This window comes from Oenanthe melanoleuca, chromosome 9 (genome assembly GCF_029582105.1).
Source record: "Oenanthe melanoleuca isolate GR-GAL-2019-014 chromosome 9, OMel1.0, whole genome shotgun sequence".
Taxonomy (NCBI): Eukaryota; Metazoa; Chordata; class Aves; order Passeriformes; family Muscicapidae; genus Oenanthe; species Oenanthe melanoleuca.
Window position 1 is genome coordinate 20734237 of NC_079343.1, and position 22366 is coordinate 20756602.

Consider the following 22366-nt stretch of genomic DNA (forward strand, 5'->3'; position numbering starts at 1 on the left):
CGTCCCAGCCCCTCGCCGCGCACCCCGTGCACGGTCACGAGGTGAGTGGGCTCGCCTGGCACCGGCACCGTGCGAGTCGCGCACTCACCCGGGGACTGACAGCCACCCTGTGGGAATACAACTAGTCTTTTTTACCACCGTCGTCACCACCCAGGGACCGGCACCAGTGGCACCCGCACCCATTCGGTGCTTGGCACCACCGGGACCCGGCCTCACCCAGGACCTCTGCCTACCCAGAAGTTGACGTTGCCCCGGCGCGCACCCAGCCGTGCTCCATCCAGCCTTGGCCACACCGTCGTGCACCAACAGCATCCCAGGACCAACATCCACCCAACATCCAGAACCCAGGGTCTGGTCTCATGCGGGATTTGCACCCAATCCAGCACTCACCCCTGTCCTGGCCAGAAGCTGCACCTGCCCATAACCCACCCAGCACCTCACACCCACAGGGGCCCCACCCTGTACCCTGAAGGATGCAGCACCTTACCCCTACCCTGAATCCATCCCACTTCCACCCATCTGGGGCACAGCAAGGTCCAGACACTGTCAGTTTTGGAAACAGGGTAGGGCTTTCCTCTCTGCTAAAAATACTTCCCATATGGCTTCCCTCCCTACCTCCCTGATCGCTTTTAACCCCAATGTCAGCTCTGGGGCAGCACCAAATGATGGCAGAGCCCAGCATATCTGGAACAGCAGCTGAAAGTTTCGAGTTGCCAGCCCAGACCCCCCAGGAGAGCAGTCCCAGCCAGGGACAGGCCAGGCTGGGCTAAAGGAGAGTTGCACACTCTGAGCACATGTGGTTGTGCCAGGCGTACACACAGGGCACAGCTCGATGCTGAAATTTAGGAACACCCATTGCACCCCACAACTCCGTGTTTATGTCCTGCACCTTGGGGTCTTCACTGTGCACAGCCTCCATGGGCCACAGACACACCCAAAAGGATGAGAGCCCAGCCCACACTCCCAGTGCAAGGAGAGGACGGCAGCACTAGTCTCCACATAGTTTATTTCCTTGACTTTTGGTAACAAAAACAAACTAGTTTTTTTCCCTCCCCTCCCAAACCACCTACCCACCCCCCAGCTTCCCCTTGGCTCAAACATCATAGTTAGGGTTCTTGCGTAGGATAACAAATCCCTCCAGGATGGGCGTCACAGGCACGTGCTCCTCTGTGGCCAGCTCTGCCCGCTCTCCATGTGCCAGCAGCACTGGTGTTGTGTGAGTCTGGAAGCCAGTGATGGTTTTGGGCTTGCCTGCCTGGCCCACCACATCCACAGCCTGGGAGAAGAGAGAGGTCAATGCCAGGGAAACAGGGACATCAGCACACCCCGTCCCCAGCCCTGGCTGCCCCTTACCTGTCCCACGCGAACCGACACGGGCAGAGGCCGCAGCTCCTCATCGAAGGTGACCAGCATGCGGGGCTGCATGGCAGCAACGAGGCCATAGAGAACATAGTGGGACTTGCCCAGGATAACTGGAGGGGAGACAGAATTAAAGGGGCTGAGCAATGCCCGTGCTGCGGGCAGAGAGGACTCGGGGGACAGAACCCACACTACTCACTGTTGCGCACATCCAGGAAGGACACGAGGACAGTCAGCAGCCCAGCCACAGCCACCTGGCTCATGAGCTGGCGATCACTGTGGTATGGGCACAGGGTGAGTGTCCCCTTGCCCAGATGAGTCAGGCCCTGGTGTGGCAGAGAAAGCACATGAAAGAGCGATGGAGTAACCCAGGACTCCCAGCCCTGCCCTCAGGAGGGTGCCACCCTCGGGACACTACTCTCCTCCCACACCCAGGGCAGGGACCCCAAACTTCCCCTTCCACACACGAGCAGTGAGTACAGTATCATCACCTGGGCCAACCGCACCATGAAGAGGTTGTTGGGGTCCTTGGCATGGTACTGGGCCAGCTGCCGCAGCATTGCTGCCAGCCGGGCATTGTTGGTACCTGGGGACAAGGAGGTGCAGGCAGAGTAGTGTACAAAGCACAGGTCTCCCACATCCGCCTAAACAAACCCCTAACCAGGCTGTCCCCAGGCTTACCACTGCCCACCATGCCCATGGCAAAGATGGAGTTGTAGGAGACCTCGGGGTCAGCGTCGTGGGAGAACTTGCTGAGGGTATCGAGGATGTTGAGCCGGGGATTAGAGACAGAGATAAGAGCCAGGGCCAGGGGCACAGCACGGCGGAGGGTGGGCTCCCCGTACCGCAACTGCATGGAGGGGAGATGAGTGTTAGACACAGATCACCAAGCACAGCAAGGTCTACTGAGAAGTGAGGCAATACCCAGTTTCTAGGCTGAGGTCCCTTCCTGGCTCTGTGCTGTCCCTTGGTGTCACTCACCAGGTGGCCGAAGGTGCGCAGACCCATCTCCGCGCCAATCTCCTCGCCCATGGCGATGAGCGCGATCCCCAGCACCGCTACACCCTGCGGGGACACAGACACTGAGCACCAGGCAGGGAGCACCCAGCCCAACACCCAAGTTCTTAAGCCTCTGTGCCTAGAGGGACAGGGTGAGCAGGGAATCCTGCTGGGAGCTCTGACACCACAAGGGCCTTAGGGACCCCTCCAAACCCAGTTACTGCTCCAGGAACAGATCTCAGCTCATATTTCCCCACCTGGTGAGCACCCATGTCAGCTGAGCTCTCTTTCTTCTCCTTCTCTTTCTTGTCCTTTTTGTCCTTGTCCTCCTCTTTCTCCTTGGAGTCAAAATGCTCACTGCAGATGTGCAGGAGCTGTTGCACCTTCAAGACATTCCCTGAGCCTGTGGAGAAAATGAGGGTCAGGATCAGCAGACAGAGGGCCCTGGATGTGCTCCTGCCTCACCTCGACTAACCCAACTCACCCGCATAAGCACAGATATCCACCAGCGTGTTGGCGAAGCTGCGGAATGGCTCCGACACCACCTCCAGTGCTGCCAAGATGGCCTCAATTGCCTCTCCCTTCCCTGCCAAGAAAAGCATAGTGATCGAAGGGCAGCAGTGGAGGGATGTTCCCACTCCATCTCCCAACCCATGAGCCACTGGCACTGCCCAGCCTTACCCAAGTGGTTCAAGCCCAGGCCAAGCGGCAGCCACCGGGCATACGTGTCCTTCAGTTCTGTCTCCGATTTCTCCATGATGGTCTGGAGGATAGTCGAGGTGACATCCCCATTGCAGGAGCCCACTGATATCATCCCACAGGCCAGGGCAGTCACACCAGCCACCTAGTGATGAGGGAAGGAGCCATGTCATACACAGGGACAGCTCAGAGTAAGCTGGCCTACAGTACTAGATACCCTTGGTCTCCACTTCCTATGAAAATCTGGGCTACTGGGAGACCTGATGGTTTCCTACTCTCCTAAATCTGCTGCAATCCCATTGTGGCAGCAGCTCAGATAAGGAAAATAGGGTCATGCTCTTCTGGCACAACACAGTGCAGAGCAGGGACATGTAGCTTTGCTCTTGGAGCTCAAGCTGGCTAAAGGACAGCACCTGTATTCCCAGGAGCTGCAGGGCACTGTACAGGGAAGCAGAAATCACAGGAAAACCCTGCCTCACCCCCTACCTCCATGCTGGACTTGGAGTCTCCCATCACAGGCAGTAGCAAAGTCAGGACATCCTCACGGTTGGAGCCCGCATATGCCAGTCCCAGCCTGCAGATATTCCAGAGGGGTGTGAGGGAAGAGCTGCACCACCCTGTGCAGCACGGGGAGGCTGGGGTCAGGCCCTTACCCAAAAATGGCTCCAATCCTCATAGTGTTGCTGTTGTGGAGGACGTAGTCGGACAGGAGGGCCAGAGCAGGGTCACACTCATTTTTCACCCCTGAGTTGACGATGCCACAGGCCAGGAGGGCTCCAGACTGCAAGGTAGAAGCACCATCACACACTAGCCACCACACAAAGCTCCCTGCCAGCCAGTCACCTCACACATCACACCCACTCCCCAGGATGAACAAGCTGGTACCAAGTGGGCAACGCCACTCCAGATCAAGCTGAGCAATCCAAAGCTTATCGTTCTGTGACAAGGGGAGCGCCCAAGGTTCTTCAGGCAGTCCCCAAGAAATCCACACCTCACTGTGATGTGATCTGCTCAGAAGCCTGGGACACAGGGCATCCAACCCTTCTCTGTGCAGGAGCTGAATTGCACAGGCAGGGACCATTCTCCAGCCAGCTGCACACTCAGCCCACAGCACAACTGCCCCATGCAGACAGAGCCAGGATCTGTCACTGACCTTGATGTAATCCTCTGAGGAGTACAGGTACTTGTCGATCTGCGTGAGCCCCCCATCCACATCCCACAGCAGGATTGTGCCCAGCGAGGCTGCAGCACTCAGCATCCCTGTGGTTCCAGGGAAGAAAGGCCCACATCAGGCCTGAGCTGATGTGCCCTGCCTGGGGCTTGCAGCAGCCAGGGACACAGGCCACCTCAGCCATCCTTACCCCAAAAGGGACGAGGTGGTAACCCCAAGCCTAGAGGCACCTCCAGCCCTGCCCAGCCAGCTAACTCACCATGGTCCTTGTTCTTGTACAACCATTTATTGCCATCATCTGTCAGCAGCTTGTCCTGTCCAAAGGCAGCATTCACAAAGCCATTCACAAAGGAGGAGGCCAAATTCATCCGGGCTGAGTCCACTTGGGAACCACTTCCCCCAAACCCTGTGGAACAACAGGGTGAGGAAGGCAGCAAGAGAAGTCCTGCCAGCCCTCCACTGTGCAGCCATCCCACACCGTAGGGGAATGAGGACCTGCCCCATCACCAGCAGGAAGGAGAAGTCCAAATCCACAGGTCAGAGACCATGGGCAGGCCATCTGCCCACCTCAGACACAGATCTGACCACACAGGCTCAGAGGTGCTTGGCAGCCTCAAGAACCCCACACAGGCAAGGATGATAAAAGCCACAACACAAGCCCTTACGGTTATTTTCCAGGTGGGTTTTGTAAATATCGTCTGGCACTTTAGGCTCCATGATGTCCAGCTGCAAAGACAAGGGAGAAGAGGGTTACCTCCTGGCCAGCACATCCCACAAGGGCAACCTCTCCAGGAGGTGTCTGGCCCTGATCACAGGGATGATGGATTTTTTCTCAAGTCCTGCCACAGAGCCTGGCAGCCACGGCAGCCACAGCTGGAGGTAGCCCAGGGTGCTTTTCCCAGCTGGGATGCTCACCTCTCTGGCTAAGGCCAGGAAATTGCTGTTGAGCTGGACATTGGACATGATCTCTGTTAAGTCCTCGTACTCCTCCACATCCTCATTCAGCTCCAAGAAGACCCCATGGCGGCCCAGCATAAAGGCCATCTGCTTCTGGACAACTCTGTGCAGAAAGGAGGGGTTTACTGAGTGCCCAGAAATCAGCAAGCCCCAGCACAAACACAGGTTCACCAAGAAGTGAACCAACCTGCCCTGCCCAGGGCATACAGACATGACCCACTCCTGCCCATCCTCATTTCAGGGACAAGAATCTCAATCCAAATCCCCAGACACCTCTAGCAGTTGGCAGATCCAACCTATCTCTGCCCAGACAGGGAGCCCCACCAGGATGAGCAAACACTGCAGAAGGCAGGGAACATCTCTGCTTACACATCTTTGCAGGAAGTAAAGATGTCCTCCACCAGCTCCACATCATTGAGCATCAGAGCCAGGCGCAGGGCTTCAGGGTAGCGATTGAATTTGCGGAAGATGCCCAGGGCACAGCGCAGGAGAGCCGAGTTCTCGGGCTCCGGGACATAGCTTACACAGCTTTAAGGAGGAGACAGACATGAGGGTGACAACCAGATCTGGCAACCTTGGCCCAACAGAGATCAGACCATGTCCAGCACCTCAGCCTGCCAAGCCCCCTCACCTGGTCAGGTAGAGGCACACTTTGGAGTAGGCATTGTCATCAATGTACTTCTCCAGCATGTCCATCTGCTCTATCTCCATGAGCAGGTCACAGGCCTCGTGCTCTGCGTTGTGGGCCATGTTGTAGGGGACGATCTCCTTGACCAGGGTGAGGAGTGTGTCCCTCTGAGCCTTGTCAGCTTCATCAATCTCCTGCCACTCCTTGGCCACCTCTCCTGCCAAGTGCCTGCAGGAACAAAAAGGCATCATAACTACAAAAACCAGTTTCACTGGGCCATGAGAAGGTGGAGCAGCTGCTCCCAGTTAGCCAGGGTTGTGTGCTGTTAATGGAGGCTCTGCATTCTGCAGAGCTTATGGGGGACAAGCTCAGAGGAGGAACAGGGTTAAAACCAGAGATTTCAGAGGCCACAGCAGCAAGACCTCTGCAGCTAGAAAACCACCGTGAATAGAGCATGAAGTGACACACATGCAGGTATGATAGGAGCAGATGAACAAATTACCAGCTAGTCAAGACACATCCCAGACAGGCCAGAGCCAAAGCTTCAGGAAATTCCCCTGAGCCCTTATTCTTCCCCAAGCTCTGGTCTCAATCAGGCTTACCTGACGTACTCATGCCCCCAAGATGCCAGCTCCTCTTGGGAGCCCACAAGCCGGTACTTCAGACACTCTCGCTCCCCACTCATGGTCATGGCCAGGACAGAAATGATGTCTGCTGCAAAGCGCTGCAGAAAGAGTGTGGAGCTCCAGACACATGCCAGGCACAGGGAACCAGGGGTAGCCAGGGACACAACACCCTCCCTGTGCCCATAAACCACCACAGGTGGCAAAGGTACCATCCTGACATGTTATAATCATCTGGAGCAAGTCACAGAGACTGCTGTTAGATCCCAGGGTCCAGAGGGCTCTGCAGTTGCCTGCTCCAGCACTGTCCCCTGAGTCACACGGGATGCTGGGGCCAAGAGCTTCTACCTTGTTCTCTCCTGGAGCCATGTTCTCATAGATCTCCTTCAGCTTGCCATAATGGGGCCGTAGGAACTTGAGAGGTTTGGGAACAGAGGTCATGGAGGTGGTGGAAGAGCGGATCTGCCTCCGCAGCTCCTCCAGGGCTGGGCGGTAAAGTGATGTATCTTTCTCCTGCAGAGGGAAGCTGCCTGTCAGGGAGCAAGGGGCTGGTTCCTGAGCCATCACCTCACCAGCCCTCCTCTAACACAGCCATGGCTCTTAGCAGAACAGCCCCCCACCCTGTGTTGCCTCCCTCAGCCCAAGAGCTAGAGAAAGAGGGCACAGGAGGGCAGAAACCCTCTCTCACACCAGGTACACAAAGGTCCCTTGGGCACAGATCAGACAGAAAGCAAGGCTGGGAGACAGATCACTGCAGACAAGCAGGGGTCCCACTCTACTCAAGATAAAATCCCCTCATCTCCATGGCACTAGGAACAGCCATAAGCAAGAGACAGACAGAGTCAAATCCTGGTCAGGACTCCTTGCTGAGGGGCACAGCACAGACTTACCCCCAGGCGCTCCACCAGCATCTCCAGCTCATCCTGCAATTGCTTGTCCTCCTCGGACTGCCAAAACACACAGGAGAAAGCAGAGTTAAGGGTGCAGTGCCGTAAGTCTCGGTGTGACAGAGGCAGAGGTGTCACCCCAAGCCTCAGGGGTACCAGGACAAAGTGATGCACTCATTGCTCAGGGCACCATCCTGCCCCAGTGCTGCCAGGGTGGAGCAATGCTCACATTACTGGGCATACCCTCCCAAAGAAACCTGGGGTGTGAGATGCACTTCCCCCATTACTCTGTGTTGTATGAAAACAACCCCACAGAAGGGGGCTCACTAGGTCACAGGCCAGCGGGGGTACACTCCACGGACAACAGCCCCTTCGCACACAGGCTGTGTACCCCAGCCACGGGGACCCCCAGAGCCAAGGTCACCCCGTGCTGGGCAAAGCGGGGATCTCTCCATAGCGCCCACTGTCACACACATACCTTGCTCACAGCACAGCCACCCTCACCGACACTCCTCTGAGACCCCCGAGCCCCCCGCCCAGAAACGGGAACCCTCGATCGCGTCACGCGGGCTCCCTGTGACACCCCGGCGCCCCGTCGAAGGGAATCCCCGCTGGAGGGAGTCCCGGAGGGATGCTGGCCGCTCCCGTGACGCGGGATGACGTCCTGCCTCGCCGGTGACGCGGGCCCGAACGGGCCGTGACTCAGCTGCGGCCGGCGGCGCGGCGGCACTCACCAGCTCCTGCTCCTTCTCGGGCCCGGCAGGCGGGTCCCGGCGGTCCCGGCCCCAAGGCGGCGTGGGCTTCTCGTCGCCGCCCGCCCCGGGGCCGCCCTGCACCCGGCTCTGCCCACCGCCACCGCCCGCGTCCATGTTCGCCCCGGCCGCGCTTCCGCCGCACCGCGCCTGCGCAGCGCTGTGACGGCAGCGCCGCGCGCCGGGGCGGGGCCAGGGGCGGGGCGGCCGCACGTGCAGGGGCATCGGCACCGACCCCGAAACCGGCACCGGCACTGAAACCGGAACCAACGGTGACAATGACACCGACACTGACACGGGCACCGACACTGGCACCGGCACCAGCACTGACACTGACACCGGTACCGGTACCGACGCTGACACTGGCGGCAGCGCTGGCTGCTGGAGACCCGGATCTCCACCATCCTGGCACGGGCAACGCTGCCACCCGAGCTGGGACAGTGAAGTAGCATTGTTGGCAGGCTTGCTGTGGTCCCCACATGTCACAGACACCCGTGGGCACGCTGGTGCTCCACACTGTGTTCACACACGCTCCTCCTGCTCACATGTGCCATTCTGTGTCCCTGGCTCCACAGTTTGATGTGGAGGTGGAGCTGCCTCATCCTGTCCTGCCAGGCACCCCGAGGAGCACTTTCACCCCTGTGCAGCAGCACCCCGGGAACCGAGCGGGTGACCTGCGGTGATGCCCTGGCCCAGACGGGTGGTCACGCCAGGGCTGGGAACTATCAAGGCGAGTGTGAAGTTGTGCACAGCCAAGGCGTTCTCCTCACTCACCGCCAAGGCTCTGGCCACGGCTGTGCACCCCTGGGTGTGTGTGCTGTGGCATGGGCCTAAGGGTGACAAAGGGGTGCCATCCTTTAGGTACCGGGGATGGGGTGTCAGTGTGCACCTCCCTGTGCGGGTGCTGCACTGGGGGGTGTGCCCCCGTACCGGAGCAGGGCGTGCTGCTGCGGCTGTACACCATTACCACCCGCTGCCGGCGCCCGTGACCGGTGCCGTGCGGAGCTGCTGTGCCCCGCCGAGTGCTGAAGACGGGAGCCGGTCCTTGTATCCCTGTGTGCGTGTGTCCCCGTTGCGGGCAGCTGGGTGTGAGCCCGAGTTGCGCAGCCGGTGCCGCTGTGGGCGCCGGTCCGAGAGCCGGTGTCGGTGAAGGAGGCTGCCGGTGCCTCTGCGGCTCTCTGGAGGTGCGAGCGGCGGTGCCGGTGCAGACAGACACCAGTGCGGGTGCCGGCGAGGAGCTCCTCCCGTGCGCACGGCGGTCACCCTGGTAGGGGGCCAGGCCGAGCTGAGCGGTGCGACCGGGCTGGGCACCGGGGTCCCCGCTCCAGCCCCTCCCGGGCCGCCGGCCCCCGTCGCCCCCTCCCGGTGCCTGCGGTCCGCGCGCCGCCAGTCTCAGCCCCTGCGGCTCCATCCCTCCGGCGCGGCCCCATCTCCAGGCGGCTCCATCCCTGCCCAGCCCCGGTGCCGATCTTGGCGGCAGAACCGCCCGGTGCGGGCCATGGCGGCGGCGGAGGCAGGCGGCGCTGCGGCGGCGGCGGGGGCCCGGCGCGGCCCGGGCGGGGAGCGGAGCTAGGCGGGAGGCGGCCCGGGATGGCCAGGATGAACGTGGCCCTCCAGGAGCTTGGACACGCCGTGAGTGCCCGCGGCAGCGGCGCGGCAGGAAAGGGGGCGAGAGGAGGGGGCACGGGGGGCACCAGAGAGGGGTTCGGCGAGGGGAACAGGACAGGGTCGGGGCACAGGAGTGCTCGGGGGCTGGAGAACTCAAGGAGCTGGAAAGGCTGCGGGGGCTTCAGGAGCCGGAGGGAGGGAGGGAGGGCGGGGGGGACTGGTGGATTACGGGGGGCGGCGAGAGCCTATGGGATGCAGGGGCTGCGTGGTACCGGGGCTAAGGGAACTGAATGGCTAGAGGGTCCCTGTCCCCCATGGTGGAGGAAGAAGGACCCCCTCCAAAACCCTGCCTGGGGTTGGACAGAGGGAACTGGGGTGGTTTAGACGTGGCCCCACAACCTCACTCCACCGAGGCATGAAACGTACAGTAATGCTGCTCCTGGGCTGACCCCCAGGACAGCATCACTGGAGGGGGCAGGGGACCCTGTCTCCACGGGTCTCAGCCCTACAGAAGGGGGTAGGAGGAGCCCCAGAAATAGGCTACTGCCTTGAGGGTGCCACAGAAGATGCTGGAGAGGGGGTGCCCAGGATAAGGACCACCCAGGAGGGGAAAGGAGCATGTTGAAGGGAACTGGGGTGGTGGAGGGGCCAGGCTGGCCAAGCTCCTGCAGGATGCTGAGCAATCCCTCCTAACAACACCAGCATCTTCCAGGAGCCCGGCTCGGTGGGGGGCTCCTGCCAACTCTCAATCCCACCCTCCTGCTGCAGCCTTTGGCAATGCCCCCTCTCCATCCCAGCAGTGTGACAGTGGGCAGAACTGGGCATGAGGCACACTCCTTGCTCCCCCTGCCCATCATCCGCCCCACCCCAGGTCTCTCCCAGCCGCGAAGGCTGGGCATTCACTATCTGCAGCACAGAGCAGAGGGTGAGCTGCAACCCACCCAGGCATTAACTCTGAAGCCTAAGCATAGCTCACAACCAGCGGCATTGCTTATTCTCTTCCACCAAAACCTCCAGCATTTTCTTCTAGTTAACCCCCCTCCAATGCTGCTGGCTCAGCTCCACCACCTCCCTCTTGGCTGAGTCCTCAGCAGCCCTCACGGCTGGATCTGTGCAAACTGCCTTGCGAGGCCAGGAGTAAGGGGGACCCTGCCCTGCTGGCTGGTACACACTGCAGTGCCCCTTCTCTCCTTGCACGCTCTGTCCTGCATCCTGGTCGCCTCCGGAGACAGGATGGGGCTGGAAGCACTTCCAGATGTTTCAGACCGGTCCACAGCTGCATGGAAAGTTCCAGTCAGGGGAGGAGGGGTGAGACAGCAGCACTAGGAAACCGTTGCTTGGTGACGGGGACCATGTCTCCGTGGCGATGTGTCACCTGTCGGCAGGGCTGATGCCATGGCTATGCAGAGGGATGCTCCGGTGACAGCCCCCAAGCCCCTCATTGGCAGCTCTGCCCGTGCTCTCCAGGGCCACACAGGGCTGGAGACAACCTTTAGGGGAGGCCCAGGCACACTGAGGGGCGTCAGGGGCGGCCTCAGCCCCATTGTGTACTCACTGAGCAGGTACTGGGCCCTGCCATAAGAGCCAGAGGGTGTGGCAGGGCGGGGAACAGCCACCCCCACGTCCCTGTCCCAGCCCGCTCCCTCCCTCAGCAGATGCCCAACTACAAGCGTGCCACGCTGCAGGACGAGGAGGGGCCGGAGCCAGCGGGGGATGGCAGCGCCTCTCCCGACAGCGTGGAGGTGAGCTCTGCCCCGGCTCCTCCATCCTTCCCCTCTCCATCCTCTCTAGCCCCCATCCTCACTCTCTGGGGCCTGCCCACAACCAAGTGGGCAGTGGAAGCAGGGTTGGGAGCCAAGCCAGACCTGGCTGTCCCCAGGGATGTGCTGGGAGTCAGCCAAAATGCGGCACAGAGTGTGCCTGGATGATCGTACTTCCTTGTGGGTTGGGGGGGGCTGCCAGCACCCACCACCGGCTTGCCAGGGCTGGTGGAGAGGGATGCACTGGTCCCATCTCCTCAGCAGCAGCCACCCAGGCACTGGGGAGCAGCGAGGAGGGAAGGGGGGCAGCGATGGTCGGCCCGCCATGGTGCGATGGCAGGTCCTGCTCCTGCCCAGGTGGGGTTTCGGAAGGGGCCGGGGACGCTGCTGAGCCGCCTGGCCTCGCGCAGCCAGCTGGAGCTGGTGCTCTGCGCCGTCGCCGTCTCCTTGGCCCTGCTGCTCAGCGTCGCCGTCGTCACTCTGGCCATTCAGTACCGCAGAGGTAGGGACACTTGGCAGTGGTGTCCCCATACCCGGGAGGGCACGGGAGAATGAGGAGTGATGGGTCAGCCCAGGGTGCCTGCTCCAGGTGCTCTGCCCATCTCGGGGTACAGACAGGGCTTGGCCCCGCTCCGTGCCTCGGTTTCCCCCAGTACACTCACCCAGTCCCAGGCATGCCTTCCCTGCCAGATCCCTCTCACAGCACGTGCCTGACGGATGCCTGTGTCCGGGTGGCCAGCAAGATCCTGGAGGCCCTGGATACAGAGATGGACCCATGCCAGGACTTCTACCAGTACTCGTGCGGAGGCTGGATTAAGAGGAACCCGCTGCCCAATGGGCGCTCCAAGTGGAGCACCTTCAACAGCATCTGGGACCAGAATCAGGCCATCATGAAGCATCTCCTAGGTGGGCACCAAGGGGTCACAGACACAGAGGGGGTGACCGCTGTGTCACTGGGGCTGACCCACAGCCTCTCGCAGAAAACGCCACCTTCAACTCCAGCAGCGAGGCAGAGCGGAAGACACAGCGGTACTACCTGTCCTGCCTCAAGGAGCAGAGGATAGAGGAGCTGGGCTCCCAGCCCCTCATGGAGCTCATCGAGAAGGTGGGCAGATACCCACACGTGAGCTGAGCTTTGAGGGCTCAGCCCAGAATACCTCCTGCTTAGCTCTTCATGTAACTGGGGAGGGAGTAGACCTCGGGGATTGCACCCCATCCCTCCTTGAGGTACCGGGTCTGTCTGCTGGCAGATTGGGGGATGGAACATCACCGGCTCCTGGAACCAAACCAGCTTCATGGAGGTTCTCAAGAGTGTGTCAGGCACATACCGCGCAACCCCCTTCTTCACGGTGTATGTGGGTGCAGACTCCAAGAGCTCCAACAGCAACATCATCCAGGTTGGCACCTTGGCCCCCAGGGGGTGGCAGACACCAGGGGACACCAGAATGTCTATGCTGCCCCTCTCTCCCCCCAGGTGGACCAGTCGGGGCTTTTCCTCCCATCCCGGGATTACTATCTGAACAAGACTGCCAACGAGAGGGTGAGGCTGGGTGCTGGGCATGCTGCCAACAGCAATGGGGAAATCCATGACAATGGGGTGCGAGCAGCACTGGGACACAGCTGGCATCTCCATCCTGCCTGTTGGGTGCCCACCTCAGAGAGGTGGGATGAGCTGTGATTGGCACTGAGGAAGGGCTTGGGGTTCCACAGGTTCTGGCAGCGTACCTGGACTACATGGTGGAGCTGGGCACACTGCTGGGGGGCACCCCAGAGCCCACCCGCCTCCAAATGCAGCAGGTGCTGGACTTTGAGACCCAGCTGGCCAACATCACCGTGCCCCAGGCTGAGCGGCGAGATGATGAGAAGATCTATCACAAGATGAGCATCGCTGAGCTGCAGGTGGGCACAGCCCAGAGCAGCCTGGGGAGACCCTTCTGGGACATATGGGGAGTTGTTCAGAGTGCACAAAGGGGTCCGTGCCCACTGCTGTTCTCACTCTGAGACACCCTGGACAGCCCCATCTGCTGTGGGACATGCACTGGGTGTTGAAGAGTAGTGCCCATACCCCCAATTGTCATAATTTGGGGAAAGCTGCCACCTCATATTATGGGATCCAGGGTCTCCTCCTTGTCCTGCAGCATTAAAAGCAGCAGGAGGGCTGCAGAGAAGGATCTGGGGTAGTGAGGGACTTTAGGTCCTTCCCAGAAAACACAGCTCCTATCCCAGGAGATGCCCTTCATGCTGAGCAGGATGCAGCAGAGCCATACCAAGCCCCTGGTGCCACATTCCTGTGTCCCCTCCAGCTGCTGGCCCCTGCCATTGACTGGCTGGATTACCTGTCCTACGCCCTGGCCCCACTGGAGCTGGCGGACACGGAGCCTGTGGTGGTGTATGGGGACACCTACCTCCAGCAGGTCTCTGACCTCATCAATGACACTGACAGGAGGTGAGGCTCCTTCACATCCTTGGCTGTGTGTCCCATGGCAGGGGCACATTTTGGTCTCATCAGTGTTTGGAAGTCATAGACTGTGGTGAGCTGCAGCATGTCTCTGCCCCCACAGCATCCTGAACAACTACCTGATCTGGAACCTGGTGCAGAAGACGGCCTCCAGCCTGGACCAGCGCTTCGAGACAGCTCAGGAGAGGCTGCTGGAGACACTCTATGGCACCAGGAAGGTAACAGAAACGCTGGGATCAGACCCCTCTGCCCTCAGCCTGGAAGAAGCCAGGACCTCCTCTGTCCTTCAGATGCCCTTGGGATGCTAAGACCTGGATGCTTCAGCAGGAACCCAGGCATTATCTTTAGGGATGGGGGTTTTGCTGCTGTGCATCTCCACTCTGATGAGGAGGCAGAGCCAGGCTGGGTGAAGACAGGGGAGAAGGGGAGTGGGCTGAGGGTCTCATGGACCCTCATCTTACTCCCACAGTCCTGCACGCCCCGGTGGCAAACCTGCATCTCCAACACGGATGACACACTGGGCTTTGCGCTGGGCTCCCTCTTCGTCAAAGCCACCTTTGACCGGGACAGCAAGGCCATTGTGAGAATACTTCTGTCCCCAACCCCTCCCCATCACCATCCTCGGGAATCCTGATTCCACCCAAGCCCCAGGGCTGGAAGGCAGGGAGCTGGGAAATGGGACCCCCAGCTCCGGGGAGGCTGTACCCTGTCCATCCTGTCCCCACCAAGGTATTATGGGGGGTAGGGGGCCTTCATTCCCTCCCATCCCCAGGCTGAGGAGATGATCAGTGAGATCCGTGCAGCCTTTGAGGTGTCCCTGGACCAGCTGGACTGGATGGACGAGAAGACCAGGCAGGCTGCAAAGGAGAAGGTGACTCCAGAGAGGGAAGTGGATGGGAGACCTCACCCTATCCATATAAGCCCCCCCAGTCTCATTGCTGGGGCCTCTCCTCATGCAGGCAGATGCTATCTACGACATGATTGGCTTCCCTGACTTCATTCTGGACAATAAGGAGCTGGATGATGTCTATGATGGGGTAGGGAGCACCTGGCTTTTGGGGAGAGGCTTGGCCATGCCAAGCTCTGGGGGGCCCCACTGTTGAGTGATGTTCCTATTTGGGACACTGCAGAAAGTCACCCCAGTATTGAGTTCATCCTGCCCAGGGTGTGGGGAACTACCCCAGTGGACCTGTCCTCATCCCTGCTCTTCCTCACCAGTATGAGGTCTCTGAGGACTCCTTCTTCCAAAACATGCTCAACTTCTACAACTTCTCTGCCAAAGTGATGGCCGACCAGCTCCGGAAACCCCCGAACCGTGACCAGTAAGGGGTGGGCTTGGGGGAGGAAGGGAGGATGTGATCCTGGGTGTCTGGATGGCACTGGTTCAGTGGGGAGGAGGTCACCCTCATGGGGTAGCAAAGCACTGTAGGTCACCTGTGGTAGCACAGGTCACCTGTGGGGGTGCTTATCCCCAGGTAAGGTTCTTGGTAACAGGGTGCGGGCAAAAGTGTCAGCCTTGGGCAGGGCCTTGTGGTGGGCAATGGCACAGGAGGGTGCTGGAGCTGGGGTGAGAGGGACACACTTCTGCCTGTCCCCTGTCCCACCTCTCTGCCCCAGGTGGAGCATGACCCCACAGACTGTCAATGCCTATTACCTGCCCACCAAGAACGGGATCGTCTTTCCTGCTGGGATCCTCCAGGCTCCCTTCTACGCCCGCAACCACCCCAAGTGAGTCTGGCATGGGGGGCACCTCCTGGAGGCATGGATTGGATCAGGGCCAGCATGCCACAGATGCCCCCCACCCCTCCACCTCCAGTCACAAATAAAAGCCCTGAAGGGCTTGGATGTCCCTCAAGGCTTTACACCCTGCAATCAAGCCTGAGTCCCCTTAGGGCCACCAGTGTCCCCAACAGGAGTGATTCCCCGCTGGGTCCCAGCTGGAGCAGCGTTTCATTGGGTGCCCAGACAGAGATGGGGTGGGCTGCAACAGCATCATTAACACACCTTGTACTTACCTGGTTTTCTCCCATGGCCCCACAGAGCTCTTAATTTTGGTGGCATTGGCGTGGTGATGGGGCACGAGCTGACCCACGCATTTGATGACCAAGGTGAGAGCCTACAGGCAGCGCTGGCCCCGATCCTGTCACCTTCCTGTCCTCCCCAGCCCCTGCCCACGGCATGGGGAAGAGGTGCCCTGGGTGCAGAGGGGTCCTGCTTTGCCATCCATTGCATCGTGTGCTCGTGTCCCCCTGGCCACCCCCTTCTATCGTCCTGTCTCCCCAGGTGGCACCTGCCGATATCTCCCCCCGGCTTCTCTGTGCAGCTTTCGCTCCATCCGCTTGGTGAGGACACAGTGTCTGCAGCCCCAGTTCCCTTCTCATCCTCTTCCCTCCAGGGCATGGGATGGGTCCCTCTCACATCCACTCTGCTTTGCACCTTCACCACAGCCCCGGAGCCGACATGGGGTCAATGAGGGAATTTGGGGTCACAGATATGGGCTGGGATAGCGAGAATGCACTGGGGGATGCCGAGGGACCCGAGCGCATGACTGAGCCCCAGGCAGAGCCTGCCCACAACAGCGGCTGGGGGACACCTTCCCCCTGGGCGTGGACCCAAGGTGCCAGGTCCCCCTGGCATCCCCCGGTGCCCATTCCCCCACCACACCCCATTCTGCTTCGGGAACTCCTGCAGCAGAGGGGCTGCGGGTGGGCGGCTTCCCCTGGTCCCACCCAACCCACGGCTCGGTCCTGCAGGACGGGAGTATGACAAAGAGGGAAACCTGCGGCCATGGTGGCAGAACTCCTCTCTGGAGGCCTTCAAGAACCGGACGGCGTGCATGACGGAGCAGTACGGCCGCTACACCGTGCACAGCGAGAAGGTCAACGGGCGGCAGACACTGGGCGAGAACATCGCTGACAACGGCGGGCTCAAGGCCGCCTACAACGTGAGTGCCGCCATCCGGAGGGGACACGGACCCCCGTGTCTGTCTGTCCCTTCCCGGAGCTTCAGGCCAACTCTCCCGCAGGCTTACAAGTCCTGGCTGCAGAAGAACGGGGAGGAGAAGCGCCTGCCAGCCCTGGGGCTTACCAACCACCAGCTCTTCTTCGTGGGCTTTGCGCAGGTAGGGCGCAGCGAGATGGGCTTCCCGTCCTCCCCTGGGTCCTCGGAGCCACCCTACAGCTCCCCAACCCGTACCGGGGGTGCTCTGTCCCCATCCCTGAGCTGCTCCCGCTCCCTCAGGTGTGGTGCTCCGTCCGCACGCCCGAGAGTTCCCACGAAGGGCTGGTGACCGACCCTCACAGCCCCGACAAGTACCGTGTCATCGGCACACTCAGCAATTCCCGGGACTTTGTCGAACATTTCGGCTGCCCCCTGGGCTCCCCCATGAACCCCGGCAAGCACTGTGAGGTGTGGTAGGGACGGGGAGGGTGCCGGGGACAGAGGGGATGATGTTCTGCTGTGCCCCCCCTCCCCACACCTCAGTGGCAGCCGGAGCAGAGAGCAGTCCCCCTGCTGTGCTCACACTGCACACCCCACACTGCACCCTCCCCGGCACACACGGCCCCACACCAGGCACCCACCGCAGCCCCATCCACAGCTTGGGGCTGGACACGGCCGGCAGAGAGGCTGTAGCACCCCCAAAACGCAGCTCTGCCCCAGAACCCCGATGTGCTTGAATCGGGCACAGCTCAGTGTCCCCTGCGCTGCGTTCCCCCTTCAGGCGGGCAGGTCCAAGGGGTCCCAGGGAAAGCACCAGAGCCAAGATCCCTCTGCTCCTGCCCCTCAACCTGCCGGAGATGGAGGCGGGGGGCCACTCGGCTCCGCGCTTCCCTCGTCCCCTCCCCACCCCAGCTTGGCTTCCCCATCCACTCTGCTGGGACCAGCGGGCGACAGCGGGGACTCTGGTGCCTTCAGCTGTGGGTGGCTGTCGCCGAGTTTATTTAACGATTAAAAGCAGTTTCCACTTACTCCAGCAGCTCCGGGTGCTTGGCCGTGTCGGGGCGGGGGGAGAGGTGGGATCTGGACCGCTGTGGGGGGGTGACTCCAGGGCTGGGGACGCGTGGGAGGTGAGACATCCCGAGGGAGGGGAGCGGGGATGAGAAGTGTGGATGGACATTCCTTGAATGAGGGAAGCAGAGGTGAAGAACGCAGCAAGGCCGGTGGGGACGAGTCAGAGCAGTCCCCGCTAAAGCCCAGCCGGGAGGTCCCGCTGCCTTCCGCGCGGATGATGCCAGTTTGCGCCGAGCCTCCACTCGGAGCGTCCGGGCCCGCTCCGGCCGGTTCCGCCCCGCACAGCGCGGCCCCAGCCCCATTCCGGGCTCTCCCGAACTCCACGGTACCGGGACCCCGCGGGACGCCTCGGGCACGGACAGAGGCGCTCGCAAGGACTGCTGGGAGTCGTGGTTCTGCCCGCGGACGATGCAGGGCATGACAGGAGCTGTAGTTCAGCATGAGGAATGCTGGGAGGAGTAGTTCGGTCACTGCAGGCCCGCCGCCTCACCGCGAGGGCTGGACTACATTTCCCAGCAGGAAGTGCGGTAGGGCCGGGGTCCGGGCCTGGGCGCCTCGGGGGTACGGGGGCATCGGGGCTGGGCGCGGCGGCGGGGCCGGGCCGGGACCGAGCTGGGGGCTGGGCCGGGACATCGTGGGGCCGGACTTGGGTGGGAGCCTGGGCCGGGCCTCGGGCTGGGTCACGGGTGCTGGGCCTCGGCCCGATCCCTGGTGCGGGACTGGGCCCCGGCTGGGCCCGGGATGCAGTGTCGAGACGGGTACCGGGCACCTGTGCGTGCTGGAGGTGAACTACCCCCGCTGGGGCGTGGGCAGGCTTGATCCTGGGGCGGCAGAGCGTGGGGACAGCGCCGCCTTGGGGAGAGGGGTCCAGGGACACCCCTGCCTTCAGAACAGGGGCAGTGGGATGTCCCTGTCATGGGTGACATGGCTCCATTCCCCAGACAACGTGCTCACCTTGCAGGCGTTGTCGCCCAAGCCTGGCACCATGGACAAACACATCACTCCGGGGGAGCTGCTGTGTCTGGGCTCCAGCCTTGCCTTCTCTGGCCTCTTCTACTACCTGTACAGGAGGAAAGCCAGAGTCGTGGAACGCATACAGGTAGCCCTGTCTCTCAGATGCTCTTTCCTGCCCACTGTCTCTTCCCCACTGCCCTCCACAATTGGATGTGGGTACGCACACTGATGTCTGCAACCTGCTCCATCCTCTGGTGACTTCATGACATGCAGAGCTGAGCAGGCCACATCCTGCCAGGGATCTCCACAGAGCCATTCTTGGCCTACTCACTGCCCATGCTCACACTGAGTCCATGCTCTTCCAGGAGGCCCCAAAGCTCCAGGTCGATGACAATTTGCCAGCCCTGGTGTCTGCAGCTGAGGGGAGGTGCCTGCCTTACGTTGCCCTGGAAGGTAAGGACACCCTGTGGCCCTACATGAGAGACAAGGGCCAGGATCCCCTGTTTTGGTGTGACACATCCCTTGTCCTTAGGCATAGTGCTGCCAGCGCAGGCTGCACTGACCAGCCACTACCATGAGGGGCTTCAGGGCGTGATCCAGAAACTGCTGCTGAAGGAGCATCGGCTGATCTGGAACAGCTTGGTCCGAAGCTGGTGAGTGATGGGGAGGGACTGCAGGAGGAGGCTTGTAGCAGTGAGTCCAGACCCCATCATTGGGGTCACGTGAGAGGCAGAAAATAACTTGGTTAAAGACTTTAGTCCCTAAGCTTAGCTCAGCACCGAGAGCTCAGGGCTTCTCTGTGTTGCGGCCAGCAGGAACAAGGCAGTGATCATCCCCTTGTACTCAGCACTGGTGAGGCTACACCTCGAGTCCTGTGTCCGGTTCTGGGCTCCTCAACTCAGGAAGGCCATTGAGCTGATAGAGTAAGTCCAGAGAAGGGTAGCAGAGCTGGTGAAGGGCTGGAGCACATGTCTGATGAAGAGCAGCTGAGGGAGCTGGGAATGTTTAGCCTGGAGGAGATTCTGGGGTGGCTTTATCACTCTCTACAACCCCCTGAAAGAAGGTTGTAGCCAGGTAGGGATTGGCCTCTTCTCCCAAGCAACCAGTGACAAGACAAGAGGAAATGGCCTCAAGCTCTGCCAGGGGAGGTTTCAGTTAGAGATTAGGAAGAACTTCTTCACATAGAGGATGATTAGACATTGGAATGAGCTCTCCAGGGAGCAGGAGGCTCCCTCACCAGGGAGGCAGTGGAGCTGATGTCGTTGGAGGTGTTTAAGGAAAGACTGGACATGGCATTCAGTGCTATGGTCTAGTTGACAGGCTGATATTCAGGCATAGGTTGATCTCAGAGCTCTGCCTAACCAATTCTGTGATTCTCCACATCCCAACCCTCTTCATTTGCAGGAGCGAGAGCGAGCGGGTGCTCTCAGAGCAGATCTACACTGTTCCCTTCCTGCTGGCCTCACCAGTCCCTGAGGCAGTGACACAGGTGAGTGTGGACAGCCCGCTCCAAGCTGTCTGCCTGCCCCTGGAGATGGTGTACGAGCGGTTCCAGCAGCCAACCCACGGCCTGCGCGACCTGTTGGGCCAGTACCTGATCGGGGAGAAGCCCAAGGGCATCCTGGAGACGGAGGAGATGCTGCGGGTGGGGGCCGGGCTGACGGGCATTGGGGAGCTGTCCCTGCACCCCGATGGCTCCCTGCACCTCCAGCCGCCCGCCCAGGGAGGCGAGTTTTTCCTGTGCCTGGGGGACTGGCAGACGGTGCTGTCGGAGCTGGAGGCAACCAGCGGGCTCTGGAAGGGGGCAGCGCTGCTGTGCGCGGCAGCGGGGCTGGCTGTCCTCCTGCACGCCCTGTGCCGCGCCTACCGCCGCTCCCGCCCCAGGCAGCACCAGGAGGACAAGGAGCCGGATGGGGAGGAGGCTGGGGACCAGGCGCCCGAGGACTGCTGTGTGATCTGCCTGTCGCGGCCCCGCGAGTGCGTCCTGCTGGGCTGCGGCCACATCTGCTGCTGCTTCCGCTGCTTCCAAGCCTTGCCCACCCGCCTCTGCCCCATCTGCCGGGGACCCATTGACCGCGTGGTGCCCCTCTACCAGGTCTGAGAGCACCCGGGGGAGCCCAGGGAGAGGCAGCATGAACTGGGCCAAGCCTGGAGCCTGCAGAAATCTCAGCTGCCTCCTCATGTGCAGCTGTGCAATTCCTTTTGGGAGGGAGGGGTCGTGGTATGCCCTTCAATCTGTTTTGGGGGGGGGTTGGGTTATAGCCTCCTCATCCTCCCTTTGTCTGCCAGAAGGACCCCTCTAAACATGACGGCTTGGGGAAAATCTACATGACACCAGAGCTGAGGAACTGAGACCCCAACTCCACACCGGGGCACTGCTTTGGCTGCCAGCTATTGGACTTGTGTCTTTCTGAGCCATGACCTCCCAAAAGCCACGCAGGACTTCTCCCTTGTGGTTTTTTCCCAGCGTGTGGATTTACGGGGAGGATTATGAGGGCAAGACCAGGGCTGGTGGGACACAGCAGGCACAGTGGAGTGGCAGAGACCCAAACCCCCCTGACCCACTGCAGTGATATACCTTGGTGCCACCTTTGTCCTGCCACCCCAATTCATGTGCCTATAGCCACTGCCCAGATGAAACTGGGGATGCCCAGGGGCTGGCAGTGATGAGTCCCTTTGCCAGCTGCTCTATCACCACGACAGGGGCTATGTCCCTCTGTCACTCTCTGCAAGGAGAAAAGCTTTAGAGTGCCACAGAGCTTGCCCTCGTGTCCAGCCCAACTGCACCCAGCTTTCCTGCTCAGCTCCTGGACAGGACCGGGTGTGGGAATGACTTGCAGTGGTGTGTGGAGTGATAAAGCCAAGGAGCCGAGCTTGGCCTCACCTCTTCCTTCGCGCCGTTAAGCTGGGGGCTGGGTGGGTGCTGGGGGAGGGCACCACTGCCTCCCCTCCTTCTGCATCCAAGGAGCTGGCCCAAGCTCACAATGGAGCCCAGGTGCATCTCCTCCAGATGCAGCCCTGCATGGGGGGTGGCAGGATACACAGGCCCGTTGCCAAGGTGATTATGCTCCTCGGGTCTCCATGGCAACTGCTCCCCTGGACCGCTCCCCATCACTGCCTGGCTGCAGTTGCCCAGGCAACCCACAGGCTCTCCTGGCTTCTGCAGCTTTGGGGCACCCAGGGTTTGGGGGTGGGGGACAGCGCTGGCAGGCCACTGTCAGCCAGGCAGCAGTGTTGGGATTGGAGGGGGATGATGTGCCCCCTCCCCAGGGCAGTGGCCACAATTGCTGCCAGACTGAGAGCTTGCTTGGGGCAAAGGTACTTTGGCAGGGCTGCCCTCAGGACTCAGAACCAGACAGGGGGCCCCAGAGGACCCAGTGAGGCCTCCTGGGACCCACATGCATTTTTGGGGTGGGGATGTGTGGGAGAGTTCTGTTCCTCCACCCTCCCTTTTTCTCAGCCTGGCCTCTTCTGGGCTGCAGAGTGAGCAATGGGGCCCA

At 60.9% G+C, this 22366-nt stretch overlaps 3 protein-coding genes across 8 annotated transcripts; 2 read left to right on the top strand and 1 right to left on the bottom strand.

Moving 5' to 3' along the window:
* Positions 1-989: 989 nt before the first annotated feature.
* Positions 990-8228, bottom strand: PSMD2 (proteasome 26S subunit ubiquitin receptor, non-ATPase 2). Its single transcript, XM_056498375.1, has 21 exons — positions 8058-8228; positions 7327-7383; positions 6785-6949; positions 6416-6537; positions 5817-6041; positions 5555-5713; positions 5144-5288; positions 4894-4954; positions 4488-4634; positions 4211-4317; positions 3711-3838; positions 3544-3631; positions 3040-3202; positions 2843-2944; positions 2616-2761; positions 2341-2424; positions 2041-2209; positions 1851-1945; positions 1559-1685; positions 1354-1472; positions 990-1276 (listed from the first exon to the last, which is right to left on the bottom strand). The coding sequence occupies exons 1-21, from the start codon at positions 8190-8192 to the stop codon at positions 1094-1096; spliced, it is 2727 nt and encodes a 908-aa protein (XP_056354350.1). The 5' UTR covers positions 8193-8228; the 3' UTR covers positions 990-1093.
* Positions 8229-9322: 1094 nt separating this feature from the next.
* Positions 9323-18336, top strand: ECE2 (endothelin converting enzyme 2). 6 transcript variants are annotated; one of them, XM_056498376.1, is made up of 19 exons: positions 9323-9707; positions 11336-11425; positions 11801-11945; positions 12116-12349; positions 12424-12548; positions 12694-12840; positions 12918-12983; positions 13154-13342; positions 13747-13889; positions 14005-14119; positions 14371-14481; positions 14674-14772; positions 14861-14938; positions 15120-15223; positions 15519-15629; positions 15942-16009; positions 16655-16845; positions 16927-17022; positions 17142-18336. In XM_056498376.1, the coding sequence occupies exons 1-19, from the start codon at positions 9666-9668 to the stop codon at positions 17316-17318; spliced, it is 2331 nt and encodes a 776-aa protein (XP_056354351.1). In that variant the 5' UTR covers positions 9323-9665; the 3' UTR covers positions 17319-18336. The 6 variants fall into 6 exon arrangements, with proteins under 6 accessions (XP_056354351.1, XP_056354353.1, XP_056354352.1 ...); XM_056498378.1 differs by having other exon boundaries at positions 12134-12349; XM_056498377.1 differs by having other exon boundaries at positions 11339-11425.
* A 253-nt stretch (positions 18337-18589) lies between these two features.
* On the top strand, positions 18590-21736 carry LOC130256618 (mitochondrial ubiquitin ligase activator of nfkb 1-A-like). The gene is made up of 6 exons (XM_056498383.1): positions 18590-18670; positions 18874-19011; positions 19232-19319; positions 19399-19519; positions 20271-20961; positions 21156-21736. Exons 2-6 carry the CDS (start codon positions 18898-18900, stop codon positions 21216-21218), a joined length of 1077 nt encoding a protein of 358 aa, XP_056354358.1. The 5' UTR covers positions 18590-18670; positions 18874-18897; the 3' UTR covers positions 21219-21736.
* The last annotated feature ends 630 nt before the right edge of the window (positions 21737-22366 follow it).